Below are 21,450 nucleotides of genomic sequence, written 5' to 3'. Positions count from 1 at the left end.
AAAAAACACAACAGAATATTTTTCATTAATTACCTTTAAGAAAAAAACAAATAAGTAGAAAGTAACTTAAATTCTGAAGTTCACATCAAGAATGTAATTTATTCTTAATATTTCCAAAAGATTTCATTTCATTATATTCTTACCTTTTTATTTCACACCTATAGCAAAATCAGAAAGAACAGAAATTTGTCTAAAAACATATAATGACAAGTTTCTTTAAAAAAAATAAAAACTAAAAACCTCTTACCTGAGCATGAAAATTGGACATGGTCGTTGTCTCTATATCCTTCTTTCCCAAAATCTCCATTTTCACTGGTGAATTGGGAAAATTAAATGAAAAGTAGTCTAAAAAGTCAGGTAAATAAGCAGCTGCCCCATGAACAATACCCATTACATAAAAAGCTGCAGAGTTCTCATTTTCACTGAATACTAGACCCACAAACTCTTCTGCAAACCTCTCCATCTCCACAGGAGACAGGTGAGTGAGTTCATTACTGTAGGCGTGAATAACTGATGCACCTCCATTAGGCTGGTGCTCAATATGAATGAGCTGTCTGAACTCCAAAGTGTCCAACTTTTTGAGGTTATTCTGAACCCGGGGTTCCTTTAATGCAACAAATGGAAACTCATTGTTCTCTGGAATTTTGGAATCATAGCTCTTGGTATCCAAATTCTTTCCACTGTAATCCTTTAAGTTATCATTTAGGATGCCTTTGGCTTCTTGATCTTCAACATCAGATAGCAATCCTGAGCAGATGGTTTGAATAGATTTGCTATACATTTTTGGACGCTTCCGTTTCTCATTCTCTTTGTGTTTCTTTTTCTTTTTCTTCTTTACCTTTTTAATTTGTAAGTCTTCTACATTTGTTTTTGGTTTCTCCTTCCCACCTGTTGGGAAAAATTTTTTTTGAAACGCCGTATTTTAGTTCCTTAAAAAACCATGCTTTAGGAATATTTTATAATAAGCAAAGATTACTCAAAAGTAAGTCTATATTTGGGACTCATTTTACACAGTAATGATAATCATAATTTAGTCTCTTTGCTTCTCTCTCATACTTTGTCTCTTAAGACAAAGTTATACCTTTCTGACATGCAGCAGATGTACAACCAGTGTTTACTTGAAATAATGAAATGAATGTTTTAAATGTTAAATGTAGAAAGTCAGAAAAGTTCAACGAAGATCAATATAAACAATGCCCTTCAGATGTTTCCTAAGGATATAGATGATGATGTATATATGCTATATACAGTAGTGGGATTCAAATTATTTAACAACTGGTTCTCTGCCCTAATGACCATTTTAATTATAAAAAAATGATATACTGGAAGGTAGTTTATGATTTAATGCATTTAATATTTAAATAAGATAATAAGAGAGGTACACAAAACTAGATTATAAGTTTTAAAATATTAATAAAAAATAATACCTGACAAAAAACAATAAAATTGTTATTTAAGATACTTCCATATTGCTTCTTGATTGGTGTCCTTACTTGCAATTTTTTTCATCTATTGTCAGAATGAACATTACTAAGGGCACTCAGAATATGCTGTTGTGCAGATAAATGTTAAAAAACAGTAAGAACGGCCCTGGCCGGTTGGCTCAGTGGTAGAGCATCGGCCTGGCGTGCAGAAGTCCCAGGTTCGATTCCCGGCCAGGGCACACAGGAGAGGCGCCCATCTGCTTCTCCACCCTTCCCCCTCTCCTTCCTCTCTCTCTCTCTCTTCCCCTCCCGCAGCGAGGCTCCACTGGAGCAAAGATGGCCCGGGCGCTGGGGATGACTCCTTGGCTTCTGCCCCAGGCGCTAGAGTGGCTCTGGTCGCGGCAGAGCGACGCCCGGGAGGGGCAGAGCATCGCCCCCTGGTGGGCAGAGCGTCACCCCCTGGTGGGCGTGCCGGGTGGATCCCGGTGGGGCGCATGCGGGAGTCTGACTGTCTCTCCCTGTTTCCAGCTTCAGAAAAATACAAAAAAAAAAAAAAATCAATAAGAAATTTGTGATTTCCACATTGGGCAGCTGCCCTGGAGCCCACCTTAGAGAGAACCCTGATGACAAGAGCCTTTTTAACAACAGGTTTGCTGAACTCAACAAAAAAATTAGGTATTGGTTCTGCCAAACCAATGCGAACTGGCTGAATCCCACTACAGACTATATACATATATAGCTCCTCCTATTTACTTTAATTATAAGTTCTTTATCTAAGTTCTTAAAATTTGCAAGTAGGTATCAAGATTTATAAATCCTAAAAGAAAAATATTTGCTTTTTACCGTATTTCCTCATTAGAAAACTGTTTGCAACTAAAACGGGCTGTTTGAGGGCCACTAGAGTTTACAAAGTTCCCAGTGAAGACCCCATAAGATACCATAAAGGGAAATGACAAAGCTAGAATAATTTCTCATATCTAAAGCACAAATGATACCCATCTAACAATAAAGAGATAAATTAAAATATTAAAAAGAAAAAAAGAAGACATGGGCATTTTAAGTTTATATACTAACAAGTTTTGTAACCAAAGGCAAATACACTCTGGGCTCAGAAATTTAGAACTCCAAAGAATAAAAAGATAATCCACAGAGACTTTACACCTATAGAATCTAAGTATATAAACACTTAATATTATCATAGTATATTTCTATACAATGAGAAAAATAGAAAAAAGTAAATATTCTCACAAGAAATTAGGTTTCCTATTATGAAAAAGCCATCGAGCTGTTGAAAAAAAAGGGCATTTACTGCTTTCACCTGTTATTTCAGTTTTATAGATAACCTGCCTGAATTTAATCTTCCCAACAGTCTTTTTTATCTAAATTTTTCTATCTCTTTTATTTCCTTTTGTCTCCAGTGAGTAAGATGTCCTGCCTACTTTCCAAAAATAAGTCACTCCCACCAACTCCAAAAACACTTGCTCAATATTTCTCTTCTCTTTTACTACCAAAATCTTAAGAATAGTCTATGCCCAGTAAATCTTTTTTACCTCACCACTGTTATCCCTTCAATTGTGGGTATGCTTCCAGTCTACTCAAATTTCTTTCCTAGAATGTTCAAATGTCAATTACATTCTCTCAAATTATTCTTCCTGATCTTTCCAAGGTTTGACAGAATTATCCAGCTCATTCTTGATTACTTTTGACTTCCTTAATACTACTTACTGCTTTAATTTTTAGTCTGACTGCCTCATGACTGTCTCTCATCCTGAATGCTTGAGCCATATTAATACTTAAGTTTTATATATTGTTTTGATCATATTCATCCCTTGACTCAACTGTTTTCAACAGTTCTCAATGCCTACCAAATAAAAAATAACCTCACCCCTCTGGAAGAAAATACCCTTAAGTACACCTCATGTTCTGGTCAATCTGCACTACTTACAATTTCTTGTAAGACATATTTAGTTCTATCTTATCTTTCTACTAGTGACAGAGGCGCTTCCTCTCCCTAAAATATACTTGCCCGGTCCCATACTTACTGGTGACCTCTTTCTTACTCATTCTTAAAAACTGTATATTATATCCTTCATTTTGCTTTCCTTCACCTCTCCAGGTAGAACTAAAATCACATCACTCTAAATTCATGTCAAGTTATTCTATACTGCACATATATGAATATATGTGATTTAATCACATAAATTTTTTTTCCACTTAGGATACCTGTATATCATGTCCTTTAGAACATTCTATACTGAAACAAATAACTTTTATATAAATTCAGAGTGAAATGATACTTTTCTCCTTAATTGTGTGTCCCTCGTGGAATCTAGAACATTGCTACAGATCAACATTTAATGACTCTATGAATGAAAAGATTTCCCTTACCAACAGACTACCTGAGGTTTATAGGTTTTTCCCTTGCCTTCTTTTTCAGTCAAAGTTTTCTACCATATGAGTACCATTTAATCCTAACTCTGGAAACAAAAATCACAAAAATTCTCTCAAGTTGATAGAAATTCTAAAAAGAGGAAGTTTAAAGTTAATTATAAACTATCACTTCTAAAAATTCTTAGGTATACACTGAAGACTAAATTGGTATCATGAAATGCAAAAATAAAAATCTGTCAACATTGATTACATAGGTTTGTAAAATCATAAAATGCAAAGAATTAATAACCTTAAAAGTCTATATGTAACTACTAAAGAAATATATTAACATATTCATGTTTGCTTCCTTGGCATAAACTATCAAATCATCAAAATAAGACTAATATCTTCTGAACAAAATTAATAATGAAAAAAGAAAAACAGAAGTTAATCAAAATGACAGATAAAAGAGGTTTATACATGTAAGCCAAGTCCAAATAAGTCAAGGAAAAAAAGACAGCAGTCAATTAAAAAACAGACTTTTTAAAAGTTCAGGGCCCTGGCTCAGTTGATTAGAGCATCATCCTGATACACCAAGACTGTATATAAGGTTCAATTCCCAGTCAGGGCACATATAAGAATCAACTAATGAATGCATAAATAAATAGAAGAAAACTCAATGTTTCTCTCTCTGTCTCTCTCAAATCAATAAATAAATAAAAAAGTTTAAAGGACTTAAGTATAATTAGTAACTAAATTGGAAATGCATGTGAAATTGCACAAATTAAATATGTTGCCAAAATAAACAGAATTTCATTTGAATGAAACATAAGCTTAATATCCTATTACATATACGCCTAACGCATTTTTTAAAAAGTTAAAGTAGAGCCTGACCAGGCGGTGGCGCAGTGGATAGAGTTCGGACTGGGATGCAGAGGACCCAGGTTCGAGGCCCCGAGGTTGCCAGCTTGAGCGTGGGCTCATTTGGTTTGAGCAAAAAGCCCACCAGCTTGAACCCAAGGTTGCTGGCTCCAGCAAGGGGTTACTCGGTCTGCTGAGGGCCCGCGGTGAAGGCACATGAGAAAGCAATCAATGAACAACTAAGGTGTTGCAAGCGCAATGAAAAACTAATGATTGATGCTTCACATCTCTTTCCGTTCCTGTCTGTCTGTCCCTGTCTATTCCTCTCTCTGACTCACTCTCTGGCTCCGTAAAAAAATAAAAAATAAATAATTTTTAAAAAAGTTAAAGTAGAAAATATGCAATCGCTGGACTACATGTTACTTTGAAATGAAAGAGGCACAGCCCTGGCCAGTTGGCTCAGTGGTAGAGCATCGGCCTGGCGTGCAGAGGTCCCGGGTTCGATTCCCGGCCAGGGCACACAGGAGAAGCGCCTATCTGCTTCTCCACCCCTCCCCCTCTCCTTCCTCTCTGTCTCTCTCTTCCCCTCCCGCAGCCAAGGATCCATTGGAGCAAAAATGGCCCAGGCGCTGGGGATGGCTCCTTGGCCACTGCCCCAGGCGCTAGAGTAACTCTGGTAGCAACAGAGAGACGCCCCGGGAGGGGCAGAGCATCGCCCCCTGGTGGGCAGAGCGTTGCCCCTTGGTGGGCGTGCCGGGTGGATCCCTGTCGGGCGCATGCGGGAGTCTGTCTGTCTCTCCCGTTTCCAGCTTCAGAAAAATACAAAAAAAAAAAAAAAGAAGAAATAAAATAGGCACAACAGTCTACTGAAGATGGATGAAAAAGGTAGTGTAATAGAAACTAAAAAATGCAAACCAATAAGAAATCAGTGGGCATCAAGAAGAGGCTGAGAGAAGACAGATGGCGCTGGAGTAGGCGGACGTACCAACAACCACCTCCCAGAACTAAAGTGGATTACAGAATAATTTTAAGAACTATCTGGAAAAAACATTTTGGACTAAACTAAGAGGACTATTCAATGAAGGAACACTGAAGAAGCCACATCGAGACTGGTAGGAAAAGCGGAAACGTGGAGAGGGCTGCCCAGCTCCCCGGAGCAAACGGCAGCCGAGAGAGAGACTCACGTGGTGGGAACTTAATGTATCCCAAGGTTCTCTTTACCAAGCCACAGTCGAAGAGTTCCAAAGAAAAGCAACCCGGTCTCATCTCTCCAGGCAGAGAACAGAAACTCCATCTCCACACATGCTGCAGATGGCTTTTCCAGTATACCTGAATCATTACCAGCTAGAAGCAGTGGTCATTGGGACTTGGACGTGAGCTGCAAAGTATAGAATTGTGACAATACCAGTGCCATGCGGACTTTTCCTGGAGGTGGACTTGTCCTGGACTCCTGCTCCTAGTGACAGCTCCTAACAGACTGAACTGGGGTGGGGTTGCATTTTTCAGGGATTTGGCATGGTGTTGGGGCCAACTTGGACTTGGTGAACATGTTAAGGACACTACTCTTTTATGGATTCTTGCTGTATTGGCCAAGAGTTTGCTTAAAGGCTTTAATCACTGTAAAAAAAAAAAAATAGAAGACTGGATAAAGAAGATGTGGCACATATACACCATGGTATACTATTCAGCCATAAGAAATGATGACATCGGATCACTTACAACAAAATGGTGGGATCTTGATAACATTATACGGAGTGAAATAAGTAAATCAGAAAAAAACAAGAACTGCAGGATTCCATACATTGGTGGGACATAAAAACGATACTAAGAGACATGGACAAGAGAGTGGTGGTTACGGGGGGCGGGGGGAGGGAAGGAGGGTGAGGGGAAGGTGGAAGGGGAGAGGCACAAAGAAAACCAGATAGAAGGTGACGGAGGACAATCTGACTTTGGGTGATGGGTATGCAACAGAATTGAATGACAAGATAACCTGGACATGTTTTCTTTGAATATATGTACCCTGATTTATTGATGTCACCTTATTAAAATTAATAAAAATTAAGGCCCTGGCCGGTTGGCTCAGTGGTAGAGCGTCGGCCTGGCGTGCAGAAGTCCGGGGTTCGATTCCCAGTCAGGGCACACAGGAGAAGCGCCCATCTGCTTCTCCACCCTTCCCCCTCTCCTTCCTCTCTGTCTCTCTCTTCCCCTCCCGCAGCGAGGCTCCATTGGAGCAAGGATGGCCTGGGCGCTAGGGATGGCTCCTTGGCCTCTGCCCCAGGCGCTGGAGTGGCTCTGGTCGCAGCAGAGCGATGCCCCGGAGGGGCAGAGCATCGCCCCCTGGTGGGCGTGCCGGGTGGATCCCGGTTGGGCGCATGCGGGAGTCTGTCTGACTGTCTCTCCCCGTTTCCAGCTTCAGAAAAGTACAAAAAAAAAAAAAAAAAAAAAAAGAAAAGAAAATTAATAAAAATTTATTTAAAAAGAAATCAGTGAAGAAACTTTTAATTTCTTAAAATTTATCTGAGAAAGAGAGAAAAAGGGAGACAGAGAGATGCATTGATTTGTTACTCCACTTATTTGGGCAATCATTGGTTGCTTCTTATATGTGCCCAACCAGGGATTGAACTCACAACTCCAGCATATTGGGATGACACTCTTAACCAGCTAAGTTACCCAGCGAGGTTCTTTACTCAAGAGATTCTTACACTGAGCATCAAAGAAATGGATTCCATGACAAACTACTCTGTAATTAAATACTAAAGTGAGCAAAGCGTGCAGAAAAGAGTTAATAATTTAACATGCTTGAGATTGCTATCCTCAGAAACACCTGCTTGCAAGATTGGCTCTTAGCTGGCAACTGAGAACTTATATTTTGAAGAGGTTCCCATCAATCCCTGGTAAGAGTGGTTCACTGTGCCTAAGCTGTTCATGCAAACAATATGGCTTACTTCCAACACTTGTTTTCCTTCTAAGAGTCTGGAACAGGGGTCCCCAAACTTTTTACACAGGGGGCCAGTTCACTGTCCCTCAGACCGTTGGAGGGTCGCCACATACAGTGCTCCTCTCACTGACCACCAATGAAAGAGGTGCCCCTTCCGGAAGTGTGGCGGGGGCCGGATAAATGGCCTCAGGGGGCCGCATGCGGCCCACAGGCCGTAGTTTGGGGACGCCTGGTCTGGAATTTTGATTTTCACTATAGAGAGGGTGTGCCTACGTGACCAGCCCCCAATTGAAACCATGGGCATTTAGTCTCTAAACAGCTTCCCTGGTAGACATTTTAAATATGTCACAATTCAATGCTAGAAGAATTAGTGCATCCTTTGTGACTCCACTAAGAGAGGACTCTTGGAAGTTTGCACCTGGTGTCCTCCAGACATTGTCCCATGTGCCTTTTCTCTTTACTAATGTTCCTTTCCACACTCCACTATAATGAATCAACTGTATGCTGAGTCCTGTGGGTCCTAGCAAATCACTAAACTGGGGGTAGCCTTGAAGACCTCATTCTACTAACACAAGTAAAGTGCATTCTCACATTTCAACTAAAGCAAAAGTTTATAAAGTTTCTCATTCCTTTCTTGTCTTGGAATAATATAAGAAATGCAGTAGATGTATATGAAGGAAACTTTTAAATACTTAAAAATAAGAATGTTTTTAATATTGTTCTCTTACACTAAAAGGTATTTCAAGTACACATTACTCTAAGTCTATAATTCTTCAAACAATGCCCATTAAATTAGACCTATGTATTTTTCCCAAGAACCTTATACGTATCCGTAACAGAAATGGAATTGCTCTCTATATAATTTAGACGTGCAAGGTGTAAGAGTAAAAGGTTGATGGGAAACCTCTTCCCACAGATCCACAGACATCTACACAGTGGATCCCAGAGGCACATACACAGAGGAAGCACCACAGACAAACACATGAACAGCCAGCCAGAAAGAGAATCAGACACAGAGAAAAATGCAGACACCTACACAGACAAGACTCAGAGAGATAGAAAAAAACACTCAAAAAGATACAAATAGTATGTGTAGTTAATGGCTAATTATAATTTTTTTAAAACCTTTAGAAACACAAATTCACTGGCATTAATTCCTGCTACTACCCTTAGTATATTTTAGTACTAATAAAGAAAAGCTTCCCCAGAAAAACTCGATCTAATTTCATATCTAATCTAATATAGAAATATATAAAATTTTATTACCATACATTGGAAAAAACTAGTAATTAGCTATTTTTAACCTTTGGTCTTTGGAGAATAACTGTTTCTTTCATACCTTAATATTTTCACTTTTTCTGCCATGAATTAACTACCTGTGACCTTTACTACACTACCAATAACCTTGAACATTGGCTTCTTTAACCACCATTCCACCTGCTCGCCAGCAAGCATCTGTGGTATGCTGTAATGATAAATATACTATAATCATAACATCTATGTTCTTACAACTTATTATCAATAAATAAAAGATGGCTGAAACATAATTGTGCTCAGAAAAAGTAGTTGGTAGACATTAGAAATAAAAGGATGAGCTAAATAAGCTTATGAATCAAATGTATGTATTTGTTCTAAACTATTTAATAAAGCAAGCAATCCCACTTTATCAGTGAGAAGTATTTACAAGATTTATGCATTAATAACAACTTTTTAACACATATATAATTGTTTTTATATCTCCAGTCATATTCAACTCATTGTAGCTTTTAATAAAAAGTTGGAGGAAATGAGATGTTGTAAGAGGTAGCATCTACTTTATATGTTCAAGTGCATCAGCAAACAAAGGCCTGTGTGTGTCACAGCTTGCAATATCAGCATTATCAGAAGGACAAGATTATAAGGAGAAAATGAAAGCTGAAGCCCAGAAAAGAAAAAAGGGCACACAAACTAATAGTGTACTGCCCCACCAAATTGATTCTGCTGGTGCTCCAGGACACCAATAACAAAGGATGCCTTTCCCTGATAGTAGGCTCTCTTGGGAAATGGCCACACAAATTGTTTTTGCTGGATAATAACAGCAGCTAACACTTGGTGCTGACAATGGTGCTTAATCATCTATATACTGTCAATTGAAGAGAGAAGAGTTTTATTGTTGGTTTTTAACCATAAAAGTTAATCTTTGATACATGTTTACAGGAAAGATTCTCACTCACTTATTAAGTATCTGTGGGCTAGAGTGATTTTCAACCTTTTTTTTTCATGGCACAAACACACACTAATTACTAAGGTCAGTGCCCCTGACTAAATACAACCATTTTCATCTCATGGCACAATAAATTAGTTACTAAGGAAGAAGAGGTCAGGGCACCTTTTTCTTTAGTAATTAGTTTATGAGTGCATGAGAAACAAAGGTTGAAAATCACTTCCCCATACTTTACCTTCACAACTCTGGAAGGCAGTAATTACAGTATCATTTACTTCCACTCTACAGTAAATACATTTTCCCACTGTAATCCCAAATGTCACCAATTCATTTCTAAATATTCCTCATTTTTTACCAGCATCAGTACATTTCAGTTTAACTCAGTTCAAAATATCTCCAAATTTTTCACCTATTTTAAAGTCAAGCTTATTACTGTGTATTACTTTTAAAAAAAAGCAAATTTCCATTTCTTCAGGCAATTTTCAATTTTGTTTGCATATGTAACCTCTAGATTCACATACTTCACATTACGGTATGTTAGGAATCTAACATTTAAAGGAGTGATAGGCATTTACATCACTGCACATTTAAATAGATAAGAAAAGGACTATTTGACTAAACCAAAACAAACAAACAAACAAACAAACACTATCTGACTAACCAATCAGGTAAAGTTAAGTAAACATTTCAAGCATTAATCATTAGCTGTTGTAGAGCACCAGCACTGGTGTGGTTACATTTGATTCCTGCCTCAAAGGCTTACAATCTAATTAGACAACACAAATAAAACACACTGGCAAAGGATATAGAACAAAATGACCATGAGCATTAATTAACTAAGTAGCCATCAACTTAAACCCCTGACATGTTTCTTCAAGGTCAACATAATTTTACAAAAATTAAAGTTCTGTCAAGTAGAAATCAGTTTAAAGTGCCACTAAAGAACATTTGGAAACATACAAAGAATGAAATGAAAATACAGAATCTAATATTCTGTTTATCCAAAATAATATACATTAACCACTGTTATTTCATTGCACATGCAGTACTATGGCCTTTTCCCTTTATGTAGCTATAGAGATTTATCAATACAAAAATTCAATATAAAATTAATCAAAGTCAACATGTTTTGCTTTGCAAATTGTCAATGTGATAGGGCAGCTAATGAATTTGTTGGCTGTATGCAACCAAATGCCACTGATTCTTCTTAACTTATTTTTATTCTACCACAAATTCTCTCTGAAATAGTTTAGACTTACTGAAAACATTTATAGTATTACTCAACCAACATGTATAAACAGCAACTAAAAACAATTTTAACAACAGAGAAAAAATAGGGAACAAAAAGAGAATATTCTTAAACATCTAAGAAGCACACAGTAAAACAGTACATCTAATTTATCTTAGAGTAAAATGTTCCCTCCAAATCCCAGACTACGATATGATTACTGTAGAATATGTCATGCAAGATCACTTCTTCCACCATCCTTATCCAGTTAAAAACAGCTTTACCCTTTTATTATACATTATCTAAATATCTAGTAATGCAAAAAAAAAAATAGAAACTTTATTTTTAAGTAATTTAAGGAACCTAAGAGTTTATGAAGCTTAACCTTTATTAGCTTTTAATGGCTCATTAAATAAATATACTAAATACATATTACTATATAAATTCAAACTTCCCATTATTATTTAATTTTCAGTCTTACCATTGTTTAATTCTCAGAAAAATTCAGCATCAAATCATTTCTTACTTTAATCACTAAGCCAATAAATAAGTATACTGAACAATATAATGCAGTACAACTAGTCACTGAATACAAACTTACTTTTCAACAAAATCTTTACTTCTCCATTTTCTTTCTTGATCTCATTCATTATTTTATGTTTCCTTTTTTCTCTCTCTTTTTCCTTATCTCGCTCTTTAATTTTGTCTTTGATTTTATCTAAAAGAAAAAAAGGAAATATTTTAAACTATTTTATAATTTTATTTTTTCCCATGAACTAGTGAAATTCTTAAAATTATCTTTCATATATTGAACATGAAATACATAATACAAATGTCGCAATCTACCAAAATTTATCTATACATTTCATTTTAAAGATTATTTTTCAGTTAATTCATATGTCAACCACAATATCAGACTAATTTCAAATCACTTAAAATAACTGGCTAACTTTAATTGACACAGTAAACTACAGCAGAAAAAAATACTAGCTTTAAAGTTCAGCATACCTATATTGGTACCATAACACTGAAAAAATTACTTAATCTGTTTCTTAATCTGTAAAATGGTGGTTGATGTCTTTCTCATAAATTACTATAAAGACTAAAAGGAGAAAGTTATAAAGTAACTACCACTAGATGCTATTCCTTTAACTTTGCATCTTTTTAAAAAGGGTATGACTGAGGCCCTGGCCGGTTGGCTCAGCGGTAGAGTGTCGGCCTAGCGTGCGGAGGACCCGGGTTCGATTCCCAGCTAGGGCACACAGGAAAAGCGCCAATTTGCTTCTCCACCCCTCTGCCGTGCCTTCCTCTCTGTCTCTCTCTTCCCCTCCCGCAGCCAAGGCTCCATTGGAGCAAAGATGGCCCGGGCGCTGGGGATGGCTCTGTGGCCTCTGCCTCAGGCGCTAGAGTGGCTCTGGTCGCAACATGGCGACACCCAGGATGGGCAGAGCGTCGCCCCATGGTGGGCGTGCCAGGTGGATCCCGGTCGGGCGCATGCGGGAGTCTGTCTGACTGTCTCTCCCTGTTTCCAGCTTCAGAAAAATGCAAAAAAAAAAAAAAGGGTATGACTGATCTGGCTAGCTGGTGATATTAAAGTATTAAAATAAAAGGTATACTGGCCTGACAGTGGATAGAGTGTCAGACTGGGAAGCAGGGCACCCAGATTTGAGCACAGGCTCATCCGACTTGAGCTCAGGGTCACTGGTTTGAGCATGGGATCATACACATGACCCCATGATCGCTGGCTAGAGTCCAAGATAGCTGGCTTGAGCAAGGGGTCACTCATTCCACTGTAGACCCCTAGTTAAAGCCATACGAGAAAGCAACCATTGAACAACTAAGGAGGTACAAAGGATTGATGCTTTTCATCTCTCTCCCTCGTCTGTCTGCCCCTATCTGTCTCTCTGTCACATAAAGTAAAATAAAATTCAATAAATAAAATAAAAAATAAAAAGTATACTATAAAATAAAAGCTCAAGGAGGCCCTGCCAGGCTGGTTCAGTGGATAGAGTGTCAGCCTGGTATATGGACGGATGTTCCAAGTTCAATCCCTGGTCAGGGCACACATGAGAAGCAACCATCTCCTTCTCTTTCCATCCCTCTCCCCCACTTCTCTCTCTCTTCCTCTCTAGCAGCCAGTGGCTCCATAAGTTTGAGCATCTGCCCCGGACTCCAAGTATAGCTGGGTTGGTCGGAGCATCAGCCCCAGACAGCGGTTGCCATGTGGATCCTGGTCTTGGCACATGTGAGAGGAAGTCTGTCTCACTATCTCCCCTATTCTCACTTTATTATTTATTCATTTTTTAGAGAGGAAAGAGAGAGAGTCAGAGAGAGAGAGAAGAGAGAGAGACAGGGGGGAGGAGCTGGAAGCATCAACTCCCATATGTGCCTTGACCAAGTAAGCCCAGGGTTTCAAACCGGCGACCTCAGCATTTCCAAGTCGACGCTTTATCCACTGCGCCACCACAGGTCAGGCTCCCCTATTCTCACTTTAAAAAAAAAAGAGTTCAAGGAATTATTATCTACAATATAATAATTCAAACTTTGAGTTTATAAAATTACTCGATGTCTTATTAAGTCTTGTTTTTTCAAGTGCCTATGTTCCAGCAAAAGAAAAGAGGTAGATGAAAATTTTAAAGATCATGGGGTTGTTTTTTTGTTTGTTTGTTTGTTTTTTTTTAACAGAGAGAGAGAGTCAGAGAGAGGGACAGACAGACAGGAGTGGAGAGATGAGAAGCATCAATCATTAGTTTTTCGTTATGCTTTGTGACACTTAGTAGTTCATTGATTGCTTTCTCGTATGTGCCTTGACCATGGGCCTTCAGCAGACTGAGTAACCCCTTGCTTGAGCCAGTGACCTTGGGTCCAATCCGGTGAGCTTTTGCTCAAACCAGATGAGCCTGCGCTCAAGCTGGCGATCTTGGGGTCTCGAACCTGAGTCCTTCCGCATCCCAGTCCGAGGCTCTATTCACTGCGCCACCGCCTGGTCAGGCTAGATGAAAATTTTAAATGTGATATAATCCTTACCCTCAAAAAGCGTACTAATGATTACAAAGCCATGATGGAAACACAAAAAAACCATAAAATATCCTTCAATATAATGGAAATTAGTTATATACATAGTGCATAATTTCTTAAATCCCTCCTTCCTTCCTTTTCTACCCTCATTCAGGCACTAATCACCTAATGCTAATGATTAGATTACTGTTTAGATCAGCATTGTCCAATAAAAATAGACTATTTACAACATATGTAAATTTAAAATTTATGAAAAGAAATGGGTAAAATTTTAATATTTTATTTAACCAATATATCTAAAACATTTCAAAATAAAACCAATACTAAAAAATTAATATTTTACATTCTTTTTTCATAAGATTTCAAAATTCAGTATATATTTTACATGTACAGCATATCTCAACTGAAAGTAGCTCCACATGTTAAGTGTTCAATAGCCACAAGATACTAGTGGCTACCATACTCAAAACTCAGGTCTAAACTACTGAAATAGATCTTCGCAAAAAATGAAATTCATGTATTTAATAGTCACCTGAAAAGGTACATTCATTAATAATAAAAACAATACAAATTCAATCCTGGCCAGATAGTTCAGTTGGTTAGAGCACTGCTCTCATGAGCAGAGGTTGCCGATTAGATCCCTGCACAGGGTTCATACAGTAACAACTTATCGATGTTCCTGACTCTCTCCCTTCCTCTCACTAAAATCAATAAATACAAAATTTTAAAAATGAAAATTCAAGTAAGATAACGTGCTTTTTTAAAAGTATTTTTTTTAGAGAGAGGGGAAGGGGGCAAGGAAAGAAAGAGAGGGAGAGAGAGGGGGAGAAAGAGAAACAGGAACATCGATCTGTTCCTGTATGTGCCCTCATTGAGGAAGAACTGGCAACCTCTGTGCTTGGGGATAATACTCTAACCAACCGAGCTATCTGGCCATGGCCAATGTGCTTTTGTTTCTTTTTAAGTGGCAATACTGAAAACAGATGAGAGGACAAGAATTCACTGACTTAATATGCATTGCTGAGTATAAGAAAATGATTAGGGCACAGAGGTGAATAAGCTAGAAAAAGGTTGTCTGTCATCTGTTCACATGGAACTTAAATTACAGAATGAAGTAAGCCAGGGGTCCCCAAACTACAGCCGGCCCGCGGGCTGCATGCGGCCCCCTCTAGCCATTTATCCGGCCCCCGCCGCACTTCAGGAAAAGGCACCTCTTTCATTGGTGATCAGCGAGAGGAGCATAGTTCCCATTGAAATACTGGTCAGTTTGTTGATTTAAATTTACTTGTTCTTTATTTTAAATATTGTATTTGTTCCCTTTTTGTTTTTTTACTTTAAAATAAGATATGTGCAGTGTGCATAGGGATTTGTTCATAGTTTTTTTTTATAGTCCGGCCCTCCAACGGTCTGAGGGACAGTGAACTGGCCCCCTATGTAAAAAGTTTGGGGACCCCTGAAGTAAGCCATTCTCACATTTCAGATTAGTTTGCTACTCTAGTGGATAGACAGAAGGATTGACCTGCAACACTGAGGTCACCAGTTCAAAGCACTGGGCTTGCCTGGTCAAGGCACATGGGACATGCAAGCACTGAACAACTGGAGTGAAGCAACTCTGAGTTGATACTTCTTGCTACCCACCCCTTTCCTCTCTCTGTAAAAGCAATAAATAAAAATCTTTTAAAAATAACCATACATTTAAAAAAGTAAACTGCATATTAAAAATCAAAACTGAGAAAGTCATCTGAAATGTCTCTGCATTTCATTTTCCAGTTATCACTATTAATCTTATTATCCTAAAGTATTATTTCAGTAACTATTAAACTTTTTAAAGTGTATTCAAGTATAAAATCATACAGAAAAAAGAACAGCACCTCAGAACCCCTTTGTGTTCCCCTCTAGTCTCATGCAGCTGCCCAACAGGTAACCATGATCCTAACTTCTAGCCACACAGATTAAAAACAACTCCAGAGTTTTACTGGCATATATAATGTATATGATATACTATATATCTACTACAGTTGCAAAACATAAATATTTTACAGGAAAAAATTATATTAGCTTCTCAGGAAATAAAACTATAATATTGTATAACTCAAGGTTTTTAGAGACTTTATCAAGATATTCATTTGTAGGTAGGGCCCTGGCTGGTTGGCTCAGTGATAAGAGCGTCGCCCGGCATGTAGAAGTCCTGGGTTCGATTCCTGGTCAGGGCACACAAGAGAAGCACCCATTTGCTTCTCTACCCCTCCCCCCCTCCTTCCTCCTCTCCCACAGCCAAAGCTCCACTGGAGCAAAGTTGGCCTGGGCTCTGAGGATGGCTCCATGGCTCCATGGCTCCATGGCCTCTGCCTCAGGAGCTAGAATGGCTCTGGTTGCAACAGAGCAACGCCCCAGATGGGCAGAGCACCGACCCCTGGTGGGCATGCCAGGTGGATCCCGGTCAGGCGCATGTGGGAGTCTGTCTGGCTGCCTCCCCACTTCTAACTTCGGAAAGATACCAAAAAAAAAAAAAAGATATTTATTTGTAGACTTTATTTTTAGAGCAGTTTTAGGTTCATAGAAAAATTGAATAGAAGGTACAGAGATTCTCCATATACCTCCTACCATTACACATCCCAATTTTAAAAATACTTAATTAATATACACATTCAAAGAGTGAAAAATAATAATTCAAATTATTAAAAGCCATTATTTTTAAGTGACAAATGTTTTTAAGTTCTTAATAGGAACATATTAGTTTTATAACATAGGACAGAGAGTCTCGGAATATGCCTTCAAGTTAAAATAAAGTTAAATAGTTCAACTAAAGATAAGTAGAAGGTATGACATCACAATACCAAAAACATCTATAAAGGCTCCCATCAAGATGGTGATGTAGGTAAATGCAGTACTGGAAACCTCTCATAACCTCATCAAAATTACAACTAAATTGCAGAACCACCATCATTCAGAACATCTAAAATCTGGTTGAACAGTAGTGCTATAATATAACTAAGAAACCTGGTAGCAGAAGCACAAATGCAAAATGAACTGGTTCCACACCCAACTAGAAGTGATGATATCTCACTGGAAGAGGCATCTCTGCTGAACAATAAATACAAATCAACAATTACTTTAAATGCAAATAGATCAAATGCTTCACTAGTGGTACAGTAGACAGACCACTGACCTGGGACACTGAGGTCCCAAGTTTGAAACCCTGAGGTCACAGGCTTGCCAGCTTGAGCTCTGGGTGGCTGGCTCAATATGATCCCAAGATCGCTGGCTTGAGCCCAAGGTCACTTCACTAGCTTGGCTTGAATCCCTGTCAAGGAACGTATGAGAGGCAATCAATGAACTAACGTGACGCAACTGCGAGTTTATGCTTCCACTTCTCTCCTTAAAAAAAAAAGGTGATTGAATGGATAACGAGACCATTACATATGTGTTTTATAAGACTCACTTCAGATCAAAGACAAGAGATTGAAAGTGAAAAGATGAAATAACATAATTCATGAAAATGTTAACAAAACAAAACAAAATAAAGCTAGAATAGAAATACTTTACCAGACAAAATAGATTTTAATACAAAGGCTCTAACAAGAGACAAAGAAGGACCCAGCAACTCCACTTCTAGATACTTATCTGAAGGTTCCCAAAATAGTAAATTGAAAAGACATAATCCATACGTTTACTGCAGCATTATTTACAATAGCCAAATAATGAAAGGAAACAACGTACGTGTTCATCAATAAGTGAATGGGTAAAGAAGTGGCGAATATATATACAAAGGAATACGATTCAGCCATAAAACGGAATGAAATCTACAACAACATGGATGGACCTAGAGTAGCGATTTTCAATTGGTGTGGCACAAGGATTTTTAAAACGTACAATCCCTGACTTTTTACTCAGGAGCATTGACCTCTTTTCCCTTACACTGTCAAATAAAAAAAGGACAACAGCCAACACAACAATAGCCATCCAGCATGAATGAATCTAAATTATGCCTGTATTTTGGTCAGATTGGCAAAAAAATATTTTTTTTAGTGTGCTGCAGAATTTTAGTAATTTATGCATGCCACGAGATGAAAAGGGTTGAAAATCGCTGACCTAGAGCGTTATTATAAGTGAAATAAGTCAGACAGAGAAAGACAAATGCCAGATGATTTCCTTTATGTAGAATCTAAAAATTAAAACAAACAAACAAGCAGAACAGAAAGAGACTTATAGATAGAGAACATTTTGACAGCTGCCAGATGAGAGAGGGGTTTGGGAGACAAATGAAAAAGGTAATGAAATTTAGAAGTACAAATTGGTAGTTACGGAATAGTCACAGGGATGTAAAGTACATTGTTGGGAATACAGTCAATAATAATATTAAGTATGATGTCAGATGGGTATTACATTTATCAAGATTATTACTTCATAAGTTATATAAATGTTTAATTATGGGGTTGTATACCTGAAACTAATATAACATTGTATGTCAACTGTAATTTTAAACTGTAATTTTAATTTTCTATAGATTAAAAAAAATTTAGTCTATAGATTAAATAATCTATACCCAAGATAAGAACAGTGACTGACAAGATAATTGCAGCTACCTCCCACCCCACACCCAAAATATGCTAAGCAAATGAAACAATCACATATCATCCATATACATATAGTAGAAAAGCATTTTTGTGGCACAACTGCTGTCCCAAACTATAAGCCTGTCTAGGTCTTTCAACCTACCTTTCACTTGTCCTAGAATTTCTTTCTTGTCAAACAACACACACTTTTTCAAAATCAAACTTTAAATTCCTCAATTAAGTTTTCTGTAATCATGTTACAGATAACATAAAGATATCTGTTACATATTTACATATTTCAGGTAAACATGTCATAGCTATAAGAAAGTGGGAAGCCTACAAGCTCAGAATATTTAGGTTCAAGTCTAACCTCTGCAAACTTGATAACTAATAAACTTTCAAATATGCAATTTCAGCAGTAAAATAGTTTGTTAAAAATTAAATAAAAAATATAAAACATTTTATAAATATATAAGCCTTATGAATATAGATTATTATTTATATGTAGACAGACATCCATGGCACTGAGCCATAATAAACATTTTGGCCATGAGAATTCAGAACACTGCTATCTATAAAATTTCAAGTCAGCCACACTTTTCATATATGTATATATATGGTCGATTAATGACTTTGCAGCATATGCCACATGTGTATCAGGGTACCCTGTAGTTCACCTAATACATTTCTACTGTGCACTTATATGCTAGAAGAATAAATAATAGAGCTGCACTAAGCAATCTTACACTTAATAATGTATTAGTTTATTCTTATTATAAGTATCACTTTGGAAAATCTTATATAATAAAACCTTCCTTTCATGTGGTTATAATAAAATCCACTAATCTCACCCTGGCCTGACAGCTTGGTTGGTTAGAGCTTCATGCTGAAGCACGGAGGTTGCATGCAGGTTTAATCCCAGGTCAGAGCACATACAGGAACAGATCAATGTTCCTGTCTCTCTCTCCCCGCCCACTACTTCCTCTCTTGTTTAAAAAAAAAAAAAAAATCATCCACTAGCCTCCACCAGTATTAAAGTCATCATAATAATGTAGAGAGGAAAATGCATACTCATATACATATAAAAATATTAGATGAATTACTAAAGTAAAACATAAAAAGCATTGCTACAGAATCCTTTCAAGAGATTTATTAAATAATATATCAATAACTCTTTTATCTGGAAATGTTCAGAATTAATTCATAGATTTCCAGAAAACAGAAGATTGCCACTTTTAAAAACCATTCTAATAACTTTCAAAAATGTACTACATACTTCCCTGCTTTAAAAAGAAATATAATTTAGTCTTTTCAGTATGACAAAAATTTTAACCATTATCATACTCATATTGATGACCTCAAAAGCAGAAAAAAATTTAACTGCTCAAAACTAAAAAACAATTCTTCAGTATCATTTCACTTTTGTCTCAGCTGTCATTTATTGTTCCAGGTAAGAGAAGTGACAACTATGGCAGTCATTGATAGGCTAATTCTCATTTGTTCTGTGCTGAGAAACTAGACCAGGTCCATTAGTACTATCCCGTATAATACAGTAAGCAGGTTCTTATCTATAGTCTATTACAGCAAATTTCACACATCATTCTGGTTAGTTACAAACGTATCTTTCTCCTTATCATCCTCCCTGTCCCCATCAGTATACCATCCTTGAGGGTAGAGAACTTTCTCTCCCTCAATCAATGCCTGTTCGATATATGAAATAGGTCTAGTGATAGTATACATTATGACTTTCTCTCCTATAAGATGCTCTAGTTGGTCTCTGTAATTTTTCTTTTCCTTTAGCATGACACAGAAAGGAAAGAAATTCTTAGTCCTTAACGCCTTCCAGGAGTAGTTGTTCAAATTTATTTCACTTTTCTAACTGGGCTGGGTTTTTTTGACATAAAGATCTAAGATTTAATGAAGATACTCCTCCAATATTAGGGATCTCAGTTTTTCTGAAGAAGTCTCAATAAAGACAATATTTCCCACCTCGTAGTAATTGCTTCTTGACCAGGCAAGCCAGGGGCTTCAAACCAGCAACCCTAGTATTCCAAGTCCACTCTCTATATACACTGCGCCACCACAGGTCAGGCAAGACAATTTTCCCCAAAAGACAACTAATTTCCTTTTCATGTAGAGCTCTTTTAATAGAAAGCACTCTTATAACTCAATACCTAAAAAAGGATAAGAAAAATAATAAAATTTAAGAAATTAAAATATAGAAAAACGTGCAAATTTCAAAGAATGTTAATGTCAAACATGAAAAAAGTTCAACCTTGTAATTATTCAAAGAAATACAAATTAAAATAATATAAAGTCAATTTTCACCTATCAAATTGACGATTTCTCTTAAAATTGCAGTATCTAGTGTTGGAAAAGGTGAAGTGAAATAGGCATCATACATCATAATGATTATAAACTGACAGTTTTACTGGAGGGCAATTTAATAATATGTTAAAAAAGCATTAAAACTGATCATTCCTTTGATTCCATTATTTCACTGCTAGGATTTCAAAGAAAGGAAATAACCATGACTATACAAATACACATGTACAAGGGTCCTCATCCCATATTATTTGTAATAGTGAAAAATTGTAAATAACTTAAATGTTTAAATGGAATTAGTTAAATAAATTTGGGTATATTCATAAATGGAAAATTATAAAAGTCTTTAAAAATTATGTCGAATTAGTTAATATCATGTGGAAAATGTTCAGATGTACAGTTATCCTCTATAAAACTATAAAAAGATTCCAACTCTGTCATATATATACTGCTTATAAAAACTAGGGGATATTTCAAATTGAATATGAAGCTATAAAATATCCCCTAATTTTTGTGAGCAGTATATA

General features: G+C 37.0%; 1 protein-coding gene across 1 annotated transcript in view; it reads right to left on the bottom strand.

Moving 5' to 3' along the window:
- RSBN1L (round spermatid basic protein 1 like) overlaps positions 1-21,450 on the bottom strand; it is a 97,440-nt gene that overhangs the window by 44,009 nt on the left and 31,981 nt on the right. The window contains exons 2-3 of the mRNA XM_066354452.1: positions 11,626-11,742; positions 248-888 (exon numbers count right to left, since the gene is read on the bottom strand). Of these exons, the coding sequence (XP_066210549.1) occupies positions 248-888; positions 11,626-11,742 (758 nt within the window). The remainder of the gene's footprint in view (positions 1-247; positions 889-11,625; positions 11,743-21,450) is intronic.

Source organism: Saccopteryx leptura, chromosome 12 (genome assembly GCF_036850995.1).
Source record: "Saccopteryx leptura isolate mSacLep1 chromosome 12, mSacLep1_pri_phased_curated, whole genome shotgun sequence".
Taxonomy (NCBI): Eukaryota; Metazoa; Chordata; class Mammalia; order Chiroptera; family Emballonuridae; genus Saccopteryx; species Saccopteryx leptura.
This window is presented reverse-complemented; position numbering and strand designations above follow the sequence as displayed.